Here is a 17,147-nt window from a genome sequence, read left to right on the forward strand (position 1 = left end):
GTTTTTTCGGTAATAGCCTGTTTTTTTTTAAAAGTCTGACAATGTTTATATATAAAGTGATGTATTTTATGGATTTAGGAGGCAATCAAGATAAAAAGTTTTTCAAACAAAATTTACTAATTTTGTTTTAGGTATAATATCAGCTATTACTTAACATAGTTTTAACATCTATTTTTTTGAAATAGAATATTAAACCATGTAAATGTTATAAATTGAATTTTTGAATACCTTTGGTTTATTTTGTTATGTTAAACATGAATAGTTAAATTATAGTCATAATTATGAAAGTTAATTTTACTTTTAAATGAAATTTTCACTTGTATGACTGGATTCATAAATTAAGTTAAATTATTTTGAAGAACACTTTTTTTTGATGTGGTGTAAACCTGTTTTGCTGATCAGTGGGTTTTATGTGACAACTAGAAAGATTACCTCATACTGCAATTTTGTTTTAGGGTTTAGGTAGTTTTATTGTTTAGGTGGTTTAGATTTTTAAATCAGATTTATGGAGCCTCTTCTTCCCCATATGTAAGCAGTTTTACAGAAATATAAAAGTTTCAAGAAAGAATTTCTTTACAGAAATATAAAAGTTTCAATTGCAATGATTAAACCTTACAATGATTTTCTAGACTCTTTTATACTGATATAAACCTTTTAGGCAGCCAAGAGTGCAATTTATTTATTTTATTTTTTAGTTAAAATAATTTTTTTTGAAGCAATTATTTCTGTATGGGAAAGACTAGATACCAATTATCCTGGGAAAAGAGTTATCCATGGATAAAAGCTTCAAATAAGTCTGTTAACCATGGCTTCTATAGATTTTGTTATGCATGTCAATTAAATAGTAAAGACTTTACTTATTAATTAGCACTAATAAAATATTGAAAAAATTAAACAGTTTTCAAAATAATTTCAATCAAACAGGTGCTTTAAAAAAAAAGGAGAAAGTGGGCTTCCTCTATATATAAATATATATTTATATATATTAGGGTGCATCACAAAATAACAATTTAAAAATATTGATTTTGTCTGACACCTAATTGTGTTCTATATATTAAAAAAACAATGACTTTCAAAAACTTAAGAATAAGAAATATTTTTAGAGGTCCCCCAACACCCTTGAATATTTGACCAGTCCCTAATAATTAAAAAATATATAGTTTTTCAAAAGTAGGTCGTGTTGGGTCTCAAATTAAGCAAAATTTTAAAAAAATTTCAAAAATAATCATTTAAAAAAAAAAACACATTTTTATTTCACTGCTATATATATATATATCTACAAAAAATGCACCTTTTCCATTTTTCCTTTAAAAATGTCATATTTATTGCAGTAAAGTCTAATGTGAATTTTTTTAAATAAAATGATGATTATTTTTTAAATTTTTATAAAATATCACTTAATTTGGGACCCAACATGAACTACTTTTGAAAAGTAATTTTTTTGAAATCATTAGGGACTGGTCAAATATTCAAGGGTGTTGGGGGACCTCTAAAAAATATTGAAAGTCAGTGTTTTTTTAATATATAGAACACAATTAGGTGTCAGACAAAATCAATTTTTTTAAATTGTTGTTTTGTGATGCACCCTAATAATATATATATATATATATATATATATATATATATATATATATATATATATATATATATATATATATATATATATATATACCCAGTGGGCACAAGACGCGTTGAAAGCATCTAAAACACGTATTAAAACGTTTTAATACATATTTTAGACGTTTAAAGCACGTCTTGTGCCAACTGGGTATGTATATATATATATATATATATATATATATATATATATATATATATATATTTGTATATAGGTGTAGGATTTCAAATCATCAAAGAAGTAACTATTTGCTTCTCTATTGATAAGTATAATCCATACACTTTAATAAAATTTCCTTGAAGATAATGTAAGAAAATAAGGAGAAATTAAGGACAGCAGTTAAATTTGAACTTTTTTTAAGGTTATTTAAGGACTTTTAAGGATTTTTTTTTATTAAGGAATTTAAGGTTTATAAGGAGGAGTGGGAACCCTGATTATGCACTGTGAGCCAGAGAGACCGCCAGGTTTTATGTCGTGTCACTCAACCAAAACCTTTTTTATTAGTTTAGTATTAATGTATATGGTTAATTAAGAATATTTTTAAAATCTCGTTTACGTGCTAAGGTTGGAAAAATCAATTTTTAAGTTTCTACATATATTTATCACGTTTAATTATCATAACCAAATTAAACACTTCTTCCATTAAAATCATTTGTTGATTCCTAAACTATTTCAAGATTCTATTGTAGGTATTACTATTAGCAACCTTTTCAATTGGATTTGAAAAAGCTTTTCAAACATGTAATAGGAGCAAATTAATTTTTTTTCCCCCGCTCCCCTAACTTTTCGCTGAATCTTGTGGCATACTATAAAAAGATACATGCCTAAAATGAAAGTTGTTCTTGTGAATTAGAGCTCTTGAGATATTACAAAACAAGCCATTTGTAATGTTTTTAAACAAATATTGTGGCTATGAAAATAGCCGTTTTGACAGGATTATAGTCACTGTCCTGGACTTGTTGACTTTTTTTTGTTTCTAGGGCTGCATATCAAAGTTAATGTTAAATTCTTCCATTAAAATCAACTACAGAGGATAGTAGTTGCTCTCTATGTCGAGTATGCTCTTCTTTACGTTTAAATTTACTCCATGTAGGCTTAAATTTGAATGAATGGCTTCTCCACACTGTTCAGCAAACTTGGATAGGCCACAGTTATGGTATTCAACAAAGGGCTGAACATGACACAGCAAAATGTGAAACTTCCAACTTACTGAAATTTTTTTCCATAGAACCTGTGCAAGATCTTGGGTAGATAGGAAGGAGTTTTTTAAATGAGCAAATGCTAACTTATAATCTGACTCAAGAGTTCGACCAAAACAAGAATCCTTTACTTTTTTAAAGTCTTTCATACACTGAAGTATAGGTCTAAGTTGAGGAACCTGAGATGTAACAACTTTATCAAGTTCATCCAGGTTTTTCAAGATCTTGTTGGAATTATTTCCATCCCAACCTCTACCTTGGTACCCTCTCTGAAGAACATTTTTAGTTTTCAGCCAGTCATCAAATTCATGCCAGGTATCCATAAGCAGACATCCTAAAGTAGATACAACTCCAATCAAAAGATGCAATTCAGGAGGTGGTACTAAGTGCTGGATTAGAGTATCTGGATTCTCCTCTTGGTAGAGAATCCTTGGATATATCACATTCATATGTTGCATGTTAGATTTCTTGGAGTTATTTTCCACAACATATTTTTCAAACCAGTAATCTAGACTCCAAGAGTTCTTAGTTTTTCACATTCTTCATTTCTCAACCCTTCACACCACAGGCAAACTCTTTTTCCTGCATGGCCTGACGGACCAAACACAGCATTGGCACACTTTAAATCAAATGCTGCAAAAAACTTGACATCTTGCAAATTGAGTTTTTCTAATATTATTCTTAAGTTATGGTTTGTATCAGGAATATCTTCAACTATTGCAAGAATTAGACAACACTGAACACCATTATTCATGTAAATTGCATACTTTGTTCTTTCATTTGCATCAAAGACATTAATTATAACTTTCAAAAAAGATCCTCCACCATCCATAGAAATTCGTACAAATGCTGAATGAAGGTCTAGAGCACGTTGATTTATCAAATCCAGTATGAAAGATGATGTCTCTTGAACATACACAAGATCCTTTGAAACTTTTCCATCTTCACTGTCTAGGAAACCTATCTGTAAAAATATTTAGATAATGTCATTATTTATTTATACACTAAAAAATAGCCTTCACATTCAACGACTTGTTGAAGCATCTCCAGATTGGGAAAATTTAGGGATTAAAGCTTTAACACAAAAAAATTAAATGTATATTACACAAGAAAGATAACAATAATTTCTAATTTATATATTAGTCAATTTAATATTAGCTGCACTTGATTTTACAAAAAAAACTACTTAACTTATAATGGTTACACAATATATAGTTACAATATTTGTATGTGTAGCCATTACAAATTCATGGTGGAGGATCTCTTTCTCTCTACATATAAAACATATTCATACAAAATGTTAGAACATTCTGAAAGTGCACTTTTGTGATTAATACTTATAAATTACCTTTTCTACATTATAAAAATGTGATATGGATTCTTTAAGATCATTCAATTTGCCAAAAATATTAGGTTCTACAGCAGTCTTATTCCCTAATCCTTTCTGAAGAAAAGATATTAACTGTTTGGTGTCGTTAATAGAAAGTTCCAATATTACTTGAAGTTCTTTTATAACCTGTAAAGATACTTGTTTTACTGTTCTTCGATTTGCCTTGTTGGCAGGACATCCAACAGTTACAACCAATGGGTTTCCACCAGTTGATAAAGAAAAAGTTGCTCCTTTTGGAATGCAGTCAGCTTTCATCTTAACTTTTAATAAGCCTGAAGCAACTTGTTCAGCTTGAATGCATCCTAAACTCTTGGCAAGAGAGATTAAGTTTGTTACAGCAACTGAAGAAAAACAGTTGTGGGTGTGTCCAGGTGATAACATTGAGAAACATTTTCCACAGAGCTTTAAGTTATCTAGTGAAGAAGATATGATTGGTTCTGTTTCACTACTTTGGAGCATTGAAGCTGAATTCCTGGTCAGCATTTTCCACTCAACCTTCAAAAGTGGTATTTAAATACATAATTATATAAAGATAAATGCTTCATTACAATGAATGATTTAATATAAATAGTGGTATGGTTTTTTAAATAAAACATGAAACTTTTTAGAGATTAATAGGCTTACTTTATAATAACACTTTAAAAAATTAATGAGTTTAAAAAATATTTTTATTTTTTAAATATGAGAATTACCTTTGATTCTCTCTCTCCCCACGAGCCTTTGGGTGCATTTCCCGACTTCATCAAGTAAAGGTTTCTTCTACAACTAGAGCAAACTACAGTTGGGTAATTACAAATCTCAAGGGATTACCCAGGATATATATACAGCTTCATCAGATCTTCTATTTTTGAATTTACAGGGTATAAAGACTTGGACCTCACTCCAAGAAATTCCCAGCAGCAGCAGCAAAAGTCATTTCGTACAAAGACAGCAGTCGATGAGCTAGCAACAGCCATTTTCGTTTATTAAATAAAATTCAATAAATGTTTTCGTTTATTAAGTTTTAAAAATTTTCGTTTATTAAATAAAATTTAATAAATGAAAATGGCTGCTACAAGCTAATGATTAAAAACATTAAATCCAAAAAATAACACGGGTGTCTTATTTCAAATGACATGGTTTTATAAAAAATATGTAATTTTGAGAAAAATGTAACTTAAAATGCAATCTTTGAAAAAAGTTATTGTAAACTTTTTTTTGATTTTTTTTTAAAATTGATTTCACAGTATCTGATTCTTAAATGAGTATATGTAAAAGTTAATTGTATCACTTTATAGAAGACACCCGTTTATTTTTTTAATTCTTGCATAAGATTTTCGCTTTTCATTATTCACAATTTATGTCGTCATTACGACGACTTTTTTTTACCGATTTTTTAGTAACTTTTTTAAGCATTTATTCAAGGCTTTTAATTATCATTTTTACCATGTTAACACGCGATTTTGGTTTAAAAAACATTTTTAATGATCAATATAAACTAATACTAAACTAATAAAAAAGGTTTTGGCTGAGTGACACGACAAAAAACCTGGCGGTCTCTCTGGCTCACAGTGTATGTGCTTTTTATAATAAATGAAATAATATATGAAAAACGAAAACATGAAATATCTGGCGCATTTTGCAAGATAATTATAAATTTGAATAACTTTTTAAAGATTTTGCATTATCAAATAAGTTAAAAAATACCCATTAAAAAATGCACCTACCAATAAACAACTCACAGTGGAATATATATTGGGGAGCTTATAGAGTAGTCGACGCAAAAAATGGCGGCATATGGGAATAAATCTTAAAAAATACATAAATTTAAGGCTGGTGAACAAAGGACCAAGGAGTTGAATGAAACCAGATCTTGACAAAAATTATATTTAAGCTTTTTTATGTTTCGCTATACTTTTTTTGTTCATTTTAAAATTGTTTTTACAGGTCTATTTTATCATTGACAGACTTTGTTTACACGAAAAAACGTGTTCAAATTTACAAATGTTTATCTTGAAAAAATGATAAAATCTGTTCGTGCCGACAACTAATTTCCTTTACCTTGGAGTAATTTGTTTAATAATTTGTCAACACGTGAAGTAGTTACTTTATCCTGAACAGTCTTATTAAACAAATACTATGAAAGTTTAAACTAATACTAAAAGTTTAAACTATAATAATAAGTTGCACGTCCATCTCTTATACGTCCATGCTTTAATTCCTTCCTTAATTGAGTCTTTAATTACGTCTTTAATTCCAATTGCGGAAGAATGACAAGAATTGTATGGTTTAAAGTTATGCGGACAATTTTATCTGACAATAAAATCAGTTGTACACACTGGTAAAGTTAGAGCTTTTTTCTGTGATGCCCCAGGAAGATCATTTTTAAAATGGACTGTTGCGCTCAAACTGGATATTATTCTTGTGAAAGAGGCATTATCAAAGGTTCTTGGGAAGGAAGGGTAGTGTTTAACGAAGAACAAAAATTTTGCAAGCGGACAGAATACGATTTTAGCTGCCAGTCGTATAAGCAACATCAGAAATATGTCTCCTCTTATAGCTGCTGGTTTTAAATGTGTTTTTCCGGATTTCTGCCTCGGCAATATGCAAAAGACCAACTAATAATTCAAACAAGTTTTGAATTATTTCGTTAAGGTCCTATGGCTAGGTTATTACAAGCACATATTTTACAGATTTCTGAGAAACTAAACGAATTTAGAAATTAGATTGTACGCTAATGATTAATTTCAACATGGATCTACAGAGAGGCGGAAAGATAAGTTTTAAAGAAACCCACCTTTACAAATGTGTAATTGGTAAGTGTCTTCGAATGCTGCTTTCCAAAAAAACAATGATTTTCTTGACCTTTTTTTTTTTTTTTTAATTGTATTGGAAGGAGACTGGAAGGTAATATATATATATATATATATATATATATATATATATATATATATATATATATATATATATATATATATATATACAGTGTTGGAAAAACCAAATAATGCTAATTTAGTTTCTTTATATAAAAGTGCTGCATTTTTTCAATTTAGAGAAATAACTATGCAACTGTTGAGAGACAAAGTTCTTCAAGTTTTATTCATCACAAAGTTCATTAATTGTACACGAAAATTAATAAATTAATCAAAAGTATTAAAAAAAGTTGATTTCCTTCTGGACAAAACAAGTGCAACTCGACAAAATGTTGACCAAGCTGTATTTCGCTACCAATACTTCGTGGCGAATCCTTTGTTGTCGATCACAGCCTTGCATCTTCGAGGCATAGATTCGATCAGGTGATCAATGAAACTTTGTGGAATCGCTGCCCAGGCCTTTTGGATTTGTTCAAACAGTTGATCCTTATTACGAACACCTTCACGATTAATTCTGCGGTTGACGAGCTCCCACAGGTTCTCGATAGGGTTGAGATCCGGAGATTGAGGCGGCCAATCCATCACCGATAGGTGGTTGTCTTGAAACCACTGCTTGACTACTTTTGCAGTGTGTTTCGGATCGTTGTCTTGCTGAAAAACCCATTTTATTGGCATATTCCATTCAGTATGAGGTAACATTACATCTTTCTATACATGGATATTTTTATACATGAAACGGTCCATTATTCCATCGTTTCGATGTATTGGACCTAGACCGTTAGCAGAAAAACACCCCCAGACCATTACATTGCTTCCACCATGCTTCACGGTCTTATGGCAGTAACGTAAATCGAGGCGTTTTGTGGGGAATTATTTAGACTTTCCCTGAGACACTAAAGAGTCACTTTTTAAACTTGATAATATATTTTACATCTGAATGCGAATCAATACATTTTACAAAATACACTCTCTTTTTATACATTCTTACAATCGCGTCATTTTCACACATTTTATGCGTTAACAATTAAACACCTTAACTCCTACACTCATTAGCATCTACAAAATATTAACACCTTCAAACACGCCTTCACACACCTTCAATTACGTCTTGAAGACTTATTCACGACACCCTCCCCCGATTAAAGCTGAGACTTCGGCTTTAATCAGCTATCTCCCATCTCGTTTTCCATGATGTAATTGATCTTTTGTCTTGCATCCAATTTCGCCAGTCTCGTTTCTCTTTTCAAGATATCCTCTTCAGCTCTAGTTTCCAATTTCTTGTTCGATTCGATTCCGCTTCCTGCCTCACAATCCATTTCTAAGTCACACACCAACTGAATTGGTCATTCAATTACACAACCATTTCCCAAGCGTATTTTAAAACCACGAACAACTCCATCTTTCCCTTTAATGTTGTTTTCAATTCGACCAATGTTGAGAAGTGCCTTGTCCTTCACATCGTCTTTAATGAGAACCATGCTTCCGACACCTGGGAGTTTTGCATTACCTCTCTTTTCCTTTGCTTGTTGTCGTTCTTCCATTGCGTGCACGTACTCGTTCATCCATCTTTTCCTTAAGTGATTCTTACAATTTTTCACAAACTTGACTCTCCGGAGTGCACAATTGCCCCTTGTTATTAAATCAATATCTTCTTCAAGCAAAATTGCAGGTCTCCCCCTCATTAATACATTTGGCGTCAATACTTGATTATCGAATTGGTCACCTTGGTAACATAGTGGCCTATTGTTCATAGCGCATTACACATCCAACAATACTTCTTCCAATTCAAAGAGACTTAGGATACCCTTACCGATTGTTTTTGACAAACTTTTCTTCATTATTCCAATTAATCTTTCAAACAAACCTCCCCACCACGGCGCTCTTGATAAATTAAACCTCCATTTTATGGCTGTGGTGGCAAGATAGTTTGCAAGATTTTCATCCTTCTTAAGTGTTAGTACCCACTTCTCTGTTGCCACAAATGTCTTTGCGTTATCACTAATCATCATTTGTGGTGGTCCTTTTCTTGCGACAAACTCCTTTAAAATTCTCTGAAATTCTCCTGCCGATAGATCATGACAAAGTCTAAGGTAGACAGCTCTTGTACATGCGCATGTAAAGAGTGCAACAACATTTTTCGACAAACTTTTCTGCCGCTTTATACTTTAGCGGACCGGCAAAATCAACACCTATAACCGTAAACGGTTCGATATCTTCAGTTCTAAAGCGTGGTAACATTGCTCTCGTAGGCGGTAACAGCGGCTTCACTCTATATCTCTTACATAGATTGCATTCACGAAGGACCTTTTTTACGGCAACTCTCAAATTCGGTATCCAAAATCTTTCTCTTATGCTACTCATGGTATCTTCTACTCCCCCGTGTAACGTTTTGCGTGATGATGCTCAATAATTCCTAGAGTTAGTTGGAATCCTTTTGGTACAAATATCGGATTATACCCAGAGACTTTTCCGTGACATCTCCAAAGCTGTTTCTCATCCTGTTTAAGTTCCACATCGGACTTTATTGCAACAGCTTCTTGTAGTAACTTAATGTTCATTAACTCCGCTTCTATCATCTCCTCAGCTTTTAGCGGTCCTGTTATTTTTACTTCATTTCGACAATTGTACATAAACCTTTTTATAAAGGATGATATTCTTATAATCTTCCAATAATTGTGTTTTCTCAATATTTTTTTAAATATATGGTGTCCCTTTATTTCTTCTGTTGCCATATTCACGTTCTCTTTCACACTAATAGTTTCACATGATGCGTACGGCGTTTCGATTATTTCTGGTTGGATTGGCCAATTTTCTTTGTGTTTCAACCATGTAGGTCCATTTAGCCACAAGCTTGATATTTTATCAGGACTCATTCCTCTTGTTCCAAGGTCACTTGGGTTTTCTTTTGTTGGGACATATAGCCATTTTACTTCTCCATTCAATAAGATCTGCTGAACTCGGTTCCTGACGAACTGTGACCAACTGCCCCTTTTTATTAACCAGTAAAGTACCGCAGTACTATCAACCCAATGATATACTTCAATGACATTATACTTGGTTAATGTCTTCCTAACATGATTCATTAACTTGCTCAAGGTGTGCGCTGCTACCAGCTCAAGTCTTGGAATACTAAGATCCCTCGGTGCAATCCGAGCTTTTGCTACAAGTAGGTTGCTGGTTTTCGAATGTTGATGTCTCACTGCAACGTAGATGCATGCACATACTGCTGATTTACTTGCGTCTGAAAATCCATGGAGCTCCATTTCAATGATTCTTCCAGACACGACACTCCGCGGAATTGAAATAGTTCTTTTGATGTTTATTGCCTTAATCCAGGTTTTCCATTCTTCTGAAAGTTCATTTGGAATTTGTTGATCCCAACCGAGTTTTAACAAGCATATTCGACTGTATAGTATTTTTCCAGTGATTAATACAGGTGCACTAAATCCCAATATGTCAAAGACACTGTTGAGAGCTGATAGCATTTTCCTTTTTGTTATTACTCCTTTATTTTCGATAGTGATGCATGCAGTATAGTCAATCGATAGTTGATCCGATTCTTTGTTCCAAGGAATCCCAAGTATTTTTGTTGATTTAGCCTCAGCGTCACTTTCCAGATTGCTGACGTTGCTATGCCATTTGTGCAGCTGGACCCAGCTTCCATTAAGATTTGCGTTGATTCATTTTTAAACCTGTTAAGTTCTTCTTCTGTTTCTCCACCTGCCTGTATATCATCAACATAAGTATCTTCTTCCAAAGCAAGCACCGTTTTTGGATAAATATCCTTGTATTTTGATATATGCTTTTTAATGGTTGCACCAAGAATGTAAGGGCTTGAACTTGAACCAAAAATCACCCTTGTAAATCGTAACTCCTTTAATTCCATATTCTTTAAGTCCTTATACCAAATTAAGCGTTGTGCGTCTCTATCCGTTTCGTGTATTCTAATTTGTAGAAACGCCTTCTTCACATCAGCTAAAATGCAGAGTTTACTTATCCGATTTCGTATGATTATGTCGAATATTAAGGGTTGCAGCGATGGTCCCACTTCTAGACAATCGTTTAATGAAGGTGATTGAGCGTCTTTTCTTCCTGAACAATCATAAACAGTTCTCATTTTCGTTGACTTGGCATTTTCTTTAATTACCGCTTGATGAGGAACGTAGTGAATTATTTCTCCCGTGGGTTTTTCTGGTGCCATTTCCAATATTCCCTCATTGATCTGTTACATCATTATATCATTATACTGCTCTAGCTTTTTAAGTTTTTTCAACCGAATCGTCACACTTTCCAATCTTTTAAGAGCCAGATTTCTGTTGTTTGGCAGTTTAACAACACCCTTTTTCCACGGCATTCTGGTTTCATAATAACCTTCCTCAGTTTAATGCAGTTTTTCGCTAAAGTCTTGATGGAACATTGACTCTCTGCTTGTGTCTGATAATCCAAGTACTTCTAAACTACACTTTTGCTAGAACTCATCACGACCAGTTTTCAATAAAAAACTTTTCTCAATACCAGAACTCAATTGTGTTCGTCTCCCAGAAAGAGTCCATCCAAACACAGTTAGCTCGGCTCCTGGATCTTTATCCGGATTTTTTCCGAGAACTACCGGTTCCGTGGTTTTTATTCGCTAATAATCAGCAGCACCGAGTATGATGTGAATAGGTTGAAGTTCGTCACTCCCTTCATCATTGCTAAATTTCAGTCTCCTTAGTTTTGCAAAATGCTTCTTAACATCCTTGATCATCGGATTAGGTAAAAAGGTGAGTGTTTCCTTTTCAGCGTTGGTGCATTCGACTTTGATGCTAAATTCCGGTATTGTTGTTGATTCTAGCGTAACGTTATATATTTCCAAACGCTTGTCTACCGTTCCATAGAGCTGTTCAATACTTTTATATTCCTTTCGTGTAGGTTTCAGCTTTAGTTTCGTTATCAAGTTTGTACATATATAGGAACTTCCAGCACCCGTATCCAACATTATCCTTGCTTTTTCACCGTTTACTTTTGCAATCACTGTTGGGTGAATAGTTGTACTTGCATAAAGCACCGTTCCAATGGTTTCTTTTTTATTTTCCATTTTACCGTCCATTGTTGTGTTCCCATCTTGACAAATGGACGTGTGATGTTTTTTGTTGCACTTTCTGCATCCTCTTGATTTACAATTTACCGCCGAGTGTCCGTAACCAACGCAGTTGTAACATAATCTTTTGCTTGTTAAAATCTCCCTGCGTCTTGCAACAGTTAGCACTTTTGTACAATCCTCGCTTTTGTGATTTTGTAACCCACAGTAGATACATCCATGCTTGCCACTAGTTGCCATGATTTCTTTGTCATAAAGACCGCCATTGTACTGTTTGAATGTAGTGCTTCGATGTTCATAGGACCTTGACTGCACGTTTGTGTACTTTTTATCGCCCTTTGTTTGTTCGTCGCTTGAGTTAAAAGCTGAGTTCGACGGATTCCTTTCAATGTACTTTTGCAACTTTTCGACAAGTTGTTCCAGTCCCCATTCTTCCCATCCATCATCGTTTTGTGTGAGTATTTCACGAACTGGTCCAAGTTTATCCATCAATGAATACACGAATGATTGAGCCGTTTGAAGTTTCTGCATAGTTTTCAATGTTCGTACAGTTCTCGCAAGCTTGTTTCAAAAGTCGTGAACTTCTTTGATTTTGTGCGTGCTGCATATAGCCGTTAATCCTTCCAAATCTTTAATCAATGCTTTGTGAACCCAAATATCTTTTCCGTAAGTTTCTTGTAGTATGCGTTTAGCTTCATCGTATCTCTCCAACGAATGTGGTAAACCAAGTATGTCCTCTCTGGGCTTTCCTTCGACGAGTTCTAGTAAGTAGTTGAATTTGCTGATGTTTGATATGTTTGAGTTGTCGACTTCTACGGTGAATTGATTCCAAAATCGCAACCAGTCTTTATAATCGCCATTAAATTTTGTGATTGTGTACTTTTGTAGCTTGACGGATTGTTGAGTAGCTTCGTTTTCGTTTCCAAGAGATTTGCGCAATATTTCTTTCATTTTTAGTTTCTTTAAATACCATTCTTCTTCGCTTTGAAGTTTTCTCAATGAGGCTTGCTCTGCTTCTTTTTGAATCGTTAACTGCTGTTCCATGATTTTTTTTTCATACTCGAATTTTCTGATGCATTCTTTTTTGTTTATTGAATCCAATTTGTCCACCATTTTGTTTTTGATTTCAATCGCTGCTTCTACTTCCATTACTGGTTTCGAAAGCCATTCTTCTACCAAATCAATGTTTTCGCCGTCGTCAAGTATTTTTCTGGTCAGCTCATCCTTTGCCATTTCAAATCTTCCCAATTAATTTGTTATTTTGTCCAACGCCAAGATTATGCTGGATTTGTCGCCATTAATCGTGTTGCGTTCTATACCTTTGATGTTCATTCTTAACATGTTGATTTCTCTCTGGTAAGTTCGTTCTTGGTCCAATCTTCGCTAACTCGTAGGTTTCGTTCGTCCTGGCAGTAGTCGCCACCAAATAGTGTGGGCAATTATTTAGACTTTCCCTGAGACACTAAAGAGTCACTTTTTAAACTTGATAATATATTTTACATCTGACTGCGAATCAATACATTTTACAAAATACACTCTCTTTTTATACATTCTTACAATCGAGTCATTTTCACACATTTTATGCATTAATAATTAAATACCTTAACTCCTACACTCATTAGCATCTACAAAATATTAACACCTTCACACACCTTCAATTACGTCTTGAAGACTTATTCACGACAGTTTTCCGGCCGGTCGACGTACACGGCAAATGCCATTGCTCCCAATGATGTTGAACTTCGATTCATCTTCTGATTTTTTAGTGAAATCAGTGGTTTCTTTGCAGGGCGTCGAGAAAACAATCCGGCCTCAACAGCACGTCGTCTGATTGTTCGGTCCGATACTCTAATTGATTTTGTATCTCGACTGATGATATCCAGGGATCCTTCTTGACGGATCTGACGATTATAGAACCCTCTCTAGAAGTGGTGGAACGCAGTCTTCCACCTTTGTTATCTGCTGCCAACTTCCCCGTAGAACGATATTTGGAACATAGTCTTGATACTGTGAGGGTGGCGTTTTTTTTTTATATTTCTTTTGTGTAAACTCTTATGTTTTCTTTTGCAGTAAAGGGGAAGGGGAAGATTTGGGTTTAGTGTTATTGTTTGGATTAGGTATATGGAGGTTGGGAACGAGGTTAGTGGTCTGAGAAGTACTTGGTTAGGTTAGGGCGAGGTTTAGGGAATAGTTTGGTTAGGAATGGGCAAGGTTTAATCTAAAAGGGCTAAACTTATAATCGCTGTCCTCAGTATATTCTTTAATATAATAAAAATCAACAAATGTTCTATTAATGTGTAATGGTAGCACTCTTACTCTTATAACTTTTTCATAATACAAATAATATTCTCTTACGCTTCTTGTAGTGTTCAATACTGTTTATAACAATTACTCCTCTTTCTTTTATATCTTCTTTTATCACAAATATCTCTTCTTCTAATTAAATCTTTTGGTTATTCTCCAGCAATCAATATTAAAATCTTCTTTTTCCTCTTTTCTTCTTTTATTCAACTACTTATCATAAAACTACTTATTCCTCAAGATACTCTTCTTATCACAATATTCTTTTTCTTCTTTAAAATCCTCTTTAAATCTCTTATAACTCTTTTCTCATAAAAATCTTCTTTTAAATCTCTTTAAAACTCTTTCTCTTAAAATTCTCTTTTAAATCTCTTTAAAACTCTTTCTCTTCTCCCAAAAAAACTTCACTTAAAAACTCTAATTCTTCTCCTCTTAACTCTGAATCTCTTAATCTTAATCTCCTCGTTTTTGTTTTCTTTTTGAGCTTTTATAGTTTTTGCTTGTTTTCCTGTTGCGATATCTTTTCATTTATTTATATGGCAGATTTATGAGTCTTCGTGTTTACGTCTTTTCTCCGTTGTTTTTAACTTTTCTTCTTTCCGTTTTATTGTCTACTTACGTGATAGATCGGTGAATCATCGTGTATAAGTCTTTTCTGATCGTTGTTTTTAACTTTTCTAATTGTCGCTTCATCGTTTACGAGTCTTCGCGTTTACGTTTTTTCTCAGTTGTTGTTTTTAACTTAATTCTTTTTGCTTTATCATTTATTTATGTGAATAGTGGACGAGTCATCTTGTATGTGTCTTTTCCGATCGTTGTTTTTAGCTTTTCTTATTATCGCTTTATCATTTACGCGTCTTCGTGTTTACGTTTTTCCACAGTTGTATTTAACTTTTCTTCTAACGCTTTATAACTTATTTATGTGAAGAGTTGGTGAATCATCTTGTGTATAATTTTCTATCGATCGTCGTTTTTATTTTAGTTCTCCCTCCTCACAATACGGTCCATTATTTCACGCGATATTTATCACAAATACTTTTTTGTGACATTCCACTTACGTAATCGCCAATAATTTTCTTTCTTAGTTCCAATCCAAGACTGTCGGGAGCCATTTTTGCACTTGAAGTCATAAAAATAATAAAAATAAATAATCACGCTTCTCAAGGCTTACCGTGTTACATTTCCCTTGTGATGATACAATAATGCTCTGTGGAACACAACGTCTTGGTTAAATGTAGACTGTATTAATGTAATGAAACACTTGCTGTATTTCACTTCTTGTATTGATGTTCTTCGATAAAACACTTTGACAAAACTCACTTCGATAAACTGTCTTGATAATACTGACTGATTGACTTCCATATACTGGCTGAATTACATGTCGATTTACATGTCTCTTATATAGTAAAATGAACCTGTGTGAACCTGTTCTGGAAGATTCTAGATGCTTCTTTTCGATGCTTCTGGAAGCTTCTGGATGCGTCTGGATGCTTCTGAATGTTTCTGGATATTTCTGGATGCTACTGGATGCTTCCAGATGCTTCTTCTGGAAACTTCTGGAAGCTTCTGCATGCTTCTGGAAACTTCTGGATACTTCCTTTAATTATTAAAAAACTTCCGTGACGTTGACACGGACCAGACTTAAGAAAATGAAACAAACCAAAATAGTTGCACTTGTTTTGTCCGCTGCAAAATGGCACTTGTCAACGAAATTCTGCCTGTGTGCTGTCACCTGTCAGCTGATTGCTCATTTCATGGCATGCTATGACTCCAGACTCCTGAACTGTTTGCTGTGGTAGTATAGTTCGTTTCGTTTTTAAGACATGTAAAATTAGGAACACTTTTTAGCATTGTTCGATGTTGGTTGCAAATGTTTTGTCCAATACTGTATATATATATATATATATATATATATATATATATATATATATATATATATATATATATATATATATATATATATATATATATATATATATATATATATATATATATATATATACAGTATTGGACAAAACATTTGCAACCAACATCGAACAATGCTAAAAAGTCATACACACACACGTCATTTTAAGCCGTCATTAATACGTGTTAAATAAGAAAACTTGAAGACGTTTTAAATAAGACGACTTACTGTGTTTCATTTGAGACCAGTTTAAGACATCTTTAAGACCAATTTCAAGACATCTTCAATTTGTCTTTAAGACGACTTGTTGTTGGGTGGGTTAGTTGATACATAAGGTACCTTTCTGCTTCAGTCATATCAACGTTAAAGTAAATACCATTAATTTTGTTCTTGTCATTTTATGCATTTTAAAACATTAAATTTCTACAGGCTTTACTTTCTAATTCAAGAATTATTGGCGCTGATTTACCTTCTATTTTAGATCTTAAACGTGTCAATTTTTTTTTATCTTTATATCTTCTGTGTTAATTTTAGACATAATTGTGTTTATTTCATTTTGGTCAAACTTTTTTTCTCTAAAAAATCATCATTATTACATTGGGTTATTCCATAAATTAGTATGTTATTTTCTTTTTTCATTCGTTCTGCTATTTCATTTGCAATAGTATTGATGATGTTAATTTGCTCTTTAGCCTTCTTAATGTTCTTTCCAGCTACGATGTTCCATGCTTTTTCGCTTTCAACAACAGCATTATCTAAAGTTTGTACATTTTTGTTCTGTCTTTCTAAAAGTTCTAAATG

General features: G+C 33.1%; 4 protein-coding genes and 1 pseudogene across 7 annotated transcripts; all 5 read right to left on the reverse strand.

Moving 5' to 3' along the window:
- Positions 1-2,522: 2,522 nt before the first annotated feature.
- Positions 2,523-5,252, reverse strand: LOC149882942 (uncharacterized; annotated as a pseudogene). Its single transcript, XR_016444703.1, has 3 exons — positions 4,900-5,252; positions 4,166-4,702; positions 2,523-3,781 (listed from the first exon to the last, which is right to left on the reverse strand). The product of XR_016444703.1 is annotated as an uncharacterized LOC149882942 (transcript).
- A 2,712-nt stretch (positions 5,253-7,964) lies between these two features.
- LOC149882943 (uncharacterized) lies at positions 7,965-15,438 on the reverse strand. Of its 3 annotated transcripts, none has more exons than XM_090101094.1 (2): positions 13,792-15,438; positions 7,965-13,601 (listed from the first exon to the last, which is right to left on the reverse strand). In XM_090101094.1, exon 2 carries the CDS (start codon positions 12,668-12,670, stop codon positions 11,690-11,692), a length of 981 nt encoding a protein of 326 aa, XP_089957220.1. In that variant the 5' UTR covers positions 12,671-13,601; positions 13,792-15,438; the 3' UTR covers positions 7,965-11,689. The 3 variants fall into 3 exon arrangements, with proteins under 3 accessions (XP_089957220.1, XP_089957219.1, XP_089957218.1); XM_090101093.1 differs by having other exon boundaries at positions 7,965-13,612; positions 13,741-15,438; XM_090101092.1 differs by having other exon boundaries at positions 13,741-15,437.
- Positions 8,817-9,420, reverse strand: LOC149882944 (uncharacterized). Its single transcript, XM_090100980.1, has 2 exons — positions 9,206-9,420; positions 8,817-9,144 (listed from the first exon to the last, which is right to left on the reverse strand). Exons 1-2 carry the CDS (start codon positions 9,418-9,420, stop codon positions 8,817-8,819), a joined length of 543 nt encoding a protein of 180 aa, XP_089957106.1.
- Positions 9,429-10,544, reverse strand: LOC149882945 (uncharacterized). The gene has a single exon (XM_090100981.1). The coding sequence runs from the start codon at positions 10,542-10,544 to the stop codon at positions 9,429-9,431; it is 1,116 nt and encodes a 371-aa protein (XP_089957107.1).
- LOC149882946 (uncharacterized) lies at positions 10,559-11,260 on the reverse strand. The gene has a single exon (XM_090100982.1). It carries the CDS (start codon positions 11,258-11,260, stop codon positions 10,559-10,561), a length of 702 nt encoding a protein of 233 aa, XP_089957108.1.
- Positions 15,439-17,147: the final 1,709 nt, after the last annotated feature.

This window comes from Hydra viridissima, unplaced genomic scaffold, assembly GCF_058129835.1.
Source record: "Hydra viridissima isolate aposymbiotic clone 2 unplaced genomic scaffold, HvirCarnegie_v1 scaffold_10, whole genome shotgun sequence".
In the NCBI taxonomy this organism is placed as follows: domain Eukaryota; kingdom Metazoa; phylum Cnidaria; class Hydrozoa; order Anthoathecata; family Hydridae; genus Hydra; species Hydra viridissima.

What these genes read in the sequence shown, in the direction of transcription:
- LOC149882944 (XM_090100980.1), bottom strand. Translation starts at nt 9,420, where the DNA reads ATGAGTAGCATAAGAGAAAGATTTTGGATACCGAATTTGAGAGTTGCC. An exon ending in AAGTATAAAGCGGCAGAAAA is followed by an intron (nt 9,145 to 9,205) that starts GTTTGTCGAAAA and finishes TGTCTACCTTAG; the next exon opens with ACTTTGTCATGATCTATCGG.
- LOC149882945 (XM_090100981.1), bottom strand. Translation starts at nt 10,544, where the DNA reads ATGCTATCAGCTCTCAACAGTGTCTTTGACATATTGGGATTTAGTGCA.
- LOC149882946 (XM_090100982.1), bottom strand. Translation starts at nt 11,260, where the DNA reads ATGGCACCAGAAAAACCCACGGGAGAAATAATTCACTACGTTCCTCAT.
- LOC149882943 (XM_090101094.1), bottom strand. Translation starts at nt 12,670, where the DNA reads ATGCAGAAACTTCAAACGGCTCAATCATTCGTGTATTCATTGATGGAT.